This window comes from Haliaeetus leucocephalus, unplaced genomic scaffold, assembly GCF_000737465.1.
Source record: "Haliaeetus leucocephalus isolate CR32 unplaced genomic scaffold, Haliaeetus_leucocephalus-4.0 Scaffold439, whole genome shotgun sequence".
Taxonomy (NCBI): domain Eukaryota; kingdom Metazoa; phylum Chordata; class Aves; order Accipitriformes; family Accipitridae; genus Haliaeetus; species Haliaeetus leucocephalus.
The window spans coordinates 4,611,703-4,619,918 of NW_010972875.1; the positions used below are offsets into that span (position 1 = coordinate 4,611,703).

At 40.4% G+C, this 8,216-nt stretch overlaps 1 protein-coding gene across 1 annotated transcript in view; it reads left to right on the forward strand.

The window, feature by feature from the left end:
* The window catches only part of GRXCR1 (glutaredoxin, cysteine rich 1), a 40,985-nt gene extending 33,075 nt beyond the window's left edge, over window positions 1–7,910 (forward strand). The window contains exons 4-5 of the mRNA XM_010574480.1: window positions 4,740–4,805; window positions 7,731–7,910. Coding sequence (XP_010572782.1) covers window positions 4,740–4,805; window positions 7,731–7,910 — 246 coding nt within the window. The remainder of the gene's footprint in view (window positions 1–4,739; window positions 4,806–7,730) is intronic.
* The last annotated feature ends 306 nt before the right edge of the window (window positions 7,911–8,216 follow it).

An 8,216-nucleotide genomic window follows, 5' to 3' on the forward strand; every position in this document is an offset into this window, starting at 1 on the left:
ATGTGAACAGTTTTGAAAGGGGACAAGATTAGTTTTAATGAGATAAATGTAACAAAAGCACCAGAACACAGCATATGTGCATCTGATAAAGTATACGGTATCCAAGCTGTTCAGAAGCACGGACAAGGTTGTTAGAGCACTGCAGGCTGTGTGGATAAATCTTCACAGCACTGTGGAATTTATCATTGCCTGCACAGGGGGAATGACACAAACCCGCGACTTGGGCAGAAGCAATAGAAAAATCGTATTTAGCCCCTGTCAAGCGAAGTCCTGTGTGCTGCAGTGCAGCAGGTTTTTTAATCTTCTCATTTTTTCACGATTGAATCATTATATTTCTTGACACACGCTGTCTAAATATCAGTCTGTCCGGAAATTGCAGGTTCTTTCTGCAGCATGCTCTTTACCAGCTGATCTAATCCCTCTTTTTCACCTGAGGCTGCCTCCATCTGAAAACGAACTATGCCATCTGCTGGGACACCAAAGCAGAATAAAAAATGACTTCCAAAAAACAGAAAGCAACACAGAAGAAAAATTGGAGCATTCATTTACTCTTTTACAAAGGCACTCAGGGCCGTTAGAGGTTTATGTTATGCAAAGACCCACTCTGCTGGAAAAGGGATGCACATAAAAAAAGGCAAATAGAGTCATCCTTAGTAAACATGTTAGCTCGCTGCATAGTAGTGTTAAAATACATTTATTTTATTTTTCACTTTAAATACGTGATTGAATTCCAGTATTGACTTGCCATACAAACCTACCTGAATCTTTTTCAAAGATGTGAATTTAATATTTTTTTTTCTGAAGAAATTGTTTCCTGTTTAGTTTTCCCAGTTGTAATGAATCCACAACAGCATGAGATTTACAGTAATTTTTTTTTATTTGACTAATTGGTTATGATTATTTACCAAGAATGTTGAGGCTATTTTTGTAACTGACTTCTAGAAAATACCTGTGTAACATATTCTTTTTGTTACACAAGAATTAACAGTTGCTGCTTTCTTGTGGCCATATATGATTAGTAGCTCTCAACTGCCTCCATGTTTTGTCAGAGTAAAACACACCTGGCATTCACTTGATGGGGTGGATATGAATGGCTCTGTGGCGGTAAAACTATGATGCAATTATTGCATCAAGTCATCTGGCATTTTACCACTTGTTTCCTCCATTTTGCAGTTTATAATATGCGGAACAGCAGGGTTCACTTAATCTGATAGCTCTTTACACGTCAACCTTTCAGTTCTTTGTGTATCCAATCCAGCATTTCTGGTGCTGGTACTATACTGCAGTGTCAATTTTCTCAGTTTATGGGCAGATTTCCAGGCATTTAATCATACCCCATGCTTGTCTGCTGCCAAGCGGCACCTCACTGTCAGAGGTGTAGTGTTGTAGGCTGAAGAGCTTGTGAGCTCTGGCCAAAGACAGGGGTAAATACAGCCTGTCTCCTTGGTAAGCCACAGTGAAAAAACATGGCAGGTCCAGTAACAGTGGGGCTCGTCATTGCATTCTGCTGCCTTAGCAAGAGGCCTCATCTGTATACTCAGCAAAATTAGTTTTTAAGGAAATAAGGGATGCAATTTATCTGGACAGCAAATGTGTTCACAAGCGAGATGTTGCAGTGCCATGCTAATTTTTCTCTGTACATAAGGAAGGATGTGGAAGAGAGGCTGCTTCCCAAAATCAGCAGGTATTGTAGTACAGCCAACTGCAGAGCCATATATCTATGTATATTCCTTTATGAATAATTACAGTGTGAAAATGGTAATGGGTTACATCCAAGATAGGCGAGCAATAGATGGGTTTAGTGACAGAACAGAGCTGGGGCAGTAGGAAACAGTGGACCTTGGATTTGTCCTAGTTCTGCAGTTAGTGGGACAATACCTGAAATACAGTGTTAATTTCTGGATGTTCTCAAGAGAAAATTGGGAAAATATTCTGAAGAATGAACATGGTCTAGAAAACCTGACGAGTGATTTAGCCAAGTCCGTGGCATTTCCTTGCCAAAAGAAGGGCAAGGACCTGACCGCAGCCCCTGGGCTCTTCCACCACGGTAGAGAGCTGTTGAAGTCAGTAGATAAAGGATTTGCAGGCTGGTGCTTTGAAATTTAACTGGTGAAAAAACCTGAAAACTTCCTTCTCCCAGCTGCTTCTTTAAACGTTATGGCCAGTGTCCCTTGTGCTCCTTATGTGAGTCTTAGGAGGGACAGACTAATGTTTCACATCCCTTTGTGGGTAATTGTGAACTGAGCACAATCTAGGAAGAAAAAGAAAGGCATCGCTTTCTGGTCAGAAAGCTGCTATTGGACTTATTTAACAGCTGCTTTAATTACTCTATTAATTACAGACTCTGCGTGTTAAGATTCACAGATCCAACGGGAAGTTTAACCTCTGCAAAGTATCTTTTAGTCAAATTTCACTTGAGGCAGCCGTTAATCAGAAAAGACATGCCGAAACACTTAAAAAAGTTGATAGCCATTTGGACGTTTGGTTTTTAATTTTAAAACCGTAGTAATGAGGCTTTCCACTTTGAAAGCAACACAGCTGGCCGACTGAATGTCATCTGAAATATAAATCCTTTAAAATATGAATCTATAATGGGAAACCTGTCAGACTTTTAATTATGCTGCTGTAAAAGCCAGTCAGCATTATCGTACAGCATCACTGTAACACGGACCAGAAGTCACAGGAAAGCTTTTGCCAACTGTTGCCACAGAGAAGAGATCCTTGCCTAAATGGGGGCAAAATGGGGCTTGTCTGGCGTAGGGAATTTGCAGTGCTGCAATTACATCAATAAAGCTGCAAATCCTTAACGTCTCTGCATCAGACGGGCAGCGCAAGCTTTGTCTTAAGCCGCTGCAGTGTATTCAGGCCCAGAGCTAATACTCCATGGGCCGCCTTGGCAAACCCTCGCTTTGTTGTGCCAATCACTCCTATTGCCCGTTCTGTGTGAAAGCAGAGAAAGATGAGAGGGCAAGTGTGAAAGGGGCTGACAGGCTGCTAAGAGCTGCTCTGCTGGGGACACAGAGAGCCTAACGCGTATGTTGAAGCTGGTGCACTCTGTGCCCATGGTCTAGAACAGATTTCGATAGAAGAGTCAGCACAAGTAAGGCTAGCTAACCTGAGTCTCCTGTCATCTTCTGTGACTAATTAATCACAACTAATTACCTTGGAGGTACTTCTTTAAAAAAAACCAACAACTCTCTGAAAGTGTAGCACTGTAAGAGTAGCATTCACTGAAAAAGTGGCACTCACATCCACTAAAATATTAATATATTGCTTTTTAACTGAAATGAAAATCATCAAACACAGAGTCAAAAGTCCTTCTTTTTTGTGCAAAGCCGGAGCAAAAAGACTTTCTACAGAGAAACTAACCTTAGTAAGGTGTCACACAAAATCCTTTGCAATGTTTTGGTGGCCCTTAGTTGGCTTTTGAGCTACACACTTGTAGCCTCTGCACTCCCCAGCAAGGCACTGTGAATGGTTGGACACTAACACGTACATTAGTGACCTGTATGTGTTCCCTGTGCTCCCCAGCAGCCTTTCCTGTACCTCCCAGTAACAAGGAGAGCGATGCTGGTGGGGAGCTGGGGCTGAGAGCCCCTTCAGCTGACCGTGGGCAGCTCAAAGTAATGGCACATCCGAGCCATGTGCTGGCATCCCACCGCACCTCAGCCCTGTGCCACCAATCTACCACGCCTCAGCTCTGTACCAGCATCCCACCGCACCTCAGCCATCTGCTGGCATCCCACCACACCTCCCAGCTCATGCCAGAAGCAAATCCAAAGATGAAATTTAACAGTCCGGGCATGCAGGGACTGGCAAACTGGGGCAGCGTGATGGCATGAACCCATCACCTGGTGTAGATGTGGCCAGTCGCCCTTCGCAGTGGGTAAAGGGCTGTGCAGTTCCCTCCGTCTGTGCCTCGGTTTCCTCACGGTTTATTGGTTTCTTGTGATCCACTGATTAAAAGTGTCTCTAAGTATTTGGTAATATTTAGTATTCAGTGAATTTGGTTACGTAAGTGAAGTGTAAGCATTCAAACGTGGCCCTCTAATTAGAAGAAAGAGGAAAAAAAGTTTTACATCATCTTTGACACTTTAATTTTGTCTGCAATAATCTCTTAGCATTTATTTTCAGGAGGAAAAAAGAAAAAACACTTCAGCGCTGCCTTGGTTCGGATCACAGAACCCCTCAGAGGCCTAATGTACTCAGACTATATTATTATTATTCATTGTTGTGTCTGACTTTAATGTTGTTACAGTATTTTCATTACCCTTTTTCTCCTTGTGTTATACATTAGGCATATTATGTCTTAATTCAACGCTCAACTGCCAGAATATTTGAAATACAATTTCCTCCTCTCGTTTTGCTGCATTCTCTGATGTGTTGTATATTTATATAATTGTAATTTTTGACACCCTAACTAGACATATTTTTTATTCTGTCAGGAAACATACCCTGTAAAATAAAGGGAACACAATCAGAATTTCCAAGCTGTGTCACCTTTTACAAAAAGGCAATATGATACGACACCTGGTAACAAACTTCAGGTACTTCTATCAGAACTGCGATTAGATTCTCCTCTCCTTCTAGCTTTCCTAAGGTTGACCTAATTACAAAATACCTAATGTGAGTCAAATTTGTCCTCAGCCTGTTTAGATTTTCAAGACCAAATCTTCTAATAATCCGTGTTTTTTTCATGCTAAACTGGCTGACCTTTTTCTTCTTCTTCTTCCTAATAGGGTGCTGAGAAAATTTTACTAATGAATGAATCTGGGGAACTGCAGGATCTCTTAACCAAAATTGAGGTAATGGTATTTCTGCAGATAAATACAAGGAACGTACATTGCATATTTGTAATTGAGTAGATTTTTTTTTTTTTTGCCATTTCCTTTTCTTCTGTTGTAAACTGATGATCCCAAATGCTTTTTTTGTTTTTCTCTTTGGATGAATGACATCTAGTATCAGAGCCCATTAAGTTCGAGAAACCGTGAATGGCTATAACATCAAACCAAAACATCCATCTCTATTTTCGCTTGATTTTGCCACAGCCCGAAAGACAAGTAATTTTCCCTTTCCCATAACTTTTGACATCATCTTCGGTATTTAACCTTCACCATGCCCTGGGGGAGTCAGGCCTCTTGCGTGGAAGCTGCACCGCTTCCCTGTGTACTGCAGTGAACATACTGGGAACTTGCACATCTGCATTCTGGCTAGACCTAAAGCTGGACTTCTACAAAATCTGGACAAATGCTGGAAGTTTCCAATTACACCAGTTTGCCATAATTTCAAACTACAGATTATCATGCCTTTCTCCAGCTCTCAGTTTGCCTTGTCTATCGAAGTTCTGTGGTGCAAGTTTGTCTTTTATTGCGAACAGTGGATGCACACTCCCTGAGGACACTTGAAATGTGGGTCTGCTCCCACAGCTTTGCTGTAAGCTGAGATCTCTGCTGGGCATCACTTTTCTGCTGGTCTTGTGCTATTGGCTGCTCAAGGCATTTTCTGTTTTCCTTTGGATAGCCTGCAACAAAGGACATTTTGGGGAGACCTATGTCATAATGTCTGGGTTACGTGGATAGCTGTGTCCTTAGAAAAGGAGCGTATTGCTATTAGTTATCTTGTTAGTTTGAAATTACCCCTAACCAAATTAAGAAAACACATAAACTTCAGAAGTATGTAACATCAACATTAAAAATAGATAATGAGGATATGATATTTGTAAAAGACACTGATGAAAGAGCAGAAGAAAGCTACATCTAGTTGATTTAACCCCATGGTTTTTCTCTCCCTGCATTTAGTTGAACTACAGCATATGCTTTCCTAACACGCTCTCAGCAACTCTTTGTATACTATACATCTTTGAGTTTATCACAAAATGAGTATCTCTTTTTGTGAAGCATGTTGGTTTCTTATAGCTAGTGTCCTTCTTGAACTCCTCCAAAAGTTCCAGTCAGGCTGAGCCCGGGGGTTGTTCACCTCTATCTTATTCAGGAGGCAGATTCAACACTACCAGTAAATCATGAACTGTCTTGTCCTTTTGCAGTGCAGGTAGTGCCTTCTGCAGTTGTCTGGCCTGTTCCTTAACTCAGCAAAACTTTCCTTGCCTTGTAACTCAGTGTATGTATTTCTGTATAAAATGTTTGCCGTATTGAACCACATTGAATAGCTAACCATAAATTATTAAACAAAAGCATACATATGATTAAAGCATGCAACATTTTTGTTGTCTGACTAGAAAGGTTAGCTAATACACCCCCTTAACATTTTTTCATTACTTTGGAATGAAATGTCCCCAGATCCTGCTTGGGGGGGTCCTATAATGTTATTGCCTAGCCCAATGTGTGTCCTAATCTTGGGACAGAAAGTACATCTATAAGACAAACAGTGCCAGACTACAGCAGGCTGATAACCGCTTACTGAATACAATCACTGCTTTGCTGCCTTTTGGTGGTTTGTTTGTGGCCAGTCCCAAGATAAAAAGAATGCTAATTTTACATTAAATACTTCCAAATATTGTCCCTGGAGAAGTTAATAGTAATAGGAGTTGTTTGCCAAGTGAAGAAGAGCGGCAAGCTTATGAGCTACAGGACAAAAAGAAAAAGTGCCTTTGTTGCATTTTCGTCTGAGTTGTCAATAGATGAATGCTATTATTAATGGTTTTGCAGAAACGTCTTCAGTTTTCTCGATGAAGCTACAAGAACGTCTACGTTATCTGTACATATTTTAGTATACTCTGGTAATAATTTATGACTAATTTTTTAGTGGCGTATAACTCCGCAGACTAACACTAGCAGGAATTGTACGGATTTTTGTTCTTCCTTTGTAAATAAATCTGTAAAGTCTTTACTCAACAGTGAGATGTTAAAGCCACATATCTGTGCTGTGGTAAGTACCCAACGTGGTGTACCTTTCATTTCTCTGATATAGAAGTTCAAGGCAATCATTCAACAAACTAGCAACATTTTCAGCAAGTGAAACTTAAAAAATGTCTTTGAAATCTCTTCTTGTGTTCTCCATTGTTTTAAATTCAACACAAAATAGAGTAAAATTATTGTTTTACTCAGGAATTAGGACAATTGAGGGAGCCCAAACCTTGCTTGCAGCAATTTTCTTCAGGTATAACCATTGAATATTGATGATCTTTCTTCTTTACACTTAAAGCTTCAGCATTCTACATCCATAAATTTGAATACACCACTTATTTCCTCAAGCAATACTTGTCAGAAGCTATGAATTGCTTTTTGATATGATCAACTCTAACTGTAATAGGAACAATATGTTCAACGCAAGCATGCAAATGCTAAAAGTCATAATAACTTAAGATACAGCATAGAAAATATAGTGTTAACATAAACTGCCTGGAGTTTAGATTCAATCAATTGCAATACCTTCTAGAATTGATCTAGACCTAAACTACATCAGAGTAATGTATGCAAGCTATCCTTTAGGTAGCTATTTTGACAAGTATAAACACAGGCTACTAAGGTATAGTATGTATGTATATATATATGTGACTGATGAATCTGCCGTGAGCCTCTGACCATTGCATGTGGATCTGACCAAAGGAAAAGGCAGATGCACTGGTCTTCAGTGGGGGTATATCTTGGGATAGGGTGCTGGGTATTGCTCAAGATGTGTATTCTCAGCTGTCCTGGAGCCCTCCTTGCCCTAGAGCTTATGGCCGTTGGTGAGGTAACATTTTTGTCTTTCTCTCATTCTTCTTTGAGCAGAGAGTCCAGCATCCCCACGAGTGCCCCTCTTGTGGGGGCTTTGGTTTCCTGCCGTGCTCAGCGTGCCATGGGAGCAAGATGTCTGTGTTTCGGAACTGCTTTACGGACTCATTCAAAGCCCTCAAGTGTACCGCTTGCAATGAGAATGGGCTACAGCGCTGCAGGAGCTGTGCAGGCTAAGAATGGCATCTCCACATGTACAAAACTGATTTTATGGTACTGCACCAGTTTGTAATATGATTTTTTAAAATTAATCCATTTATCCAATTCAGTCAATAAAAATCCATTTGTAGTATACTTCTGCTGGTTTGATCATTTGAGCTGTTTAAACTTAGGTCGCTGACCATATAATGAACTCTGAAATATATTTTTCTACTTTCTTTATAGAGAGATTTGTAGTCTGCAAATCTTGTATCATCAGTCCTTTGGATGTGAAGTCTTCCCTTTTTCTATAGGGGATCATCAGCAACAGTAGGTGTTTCCGAA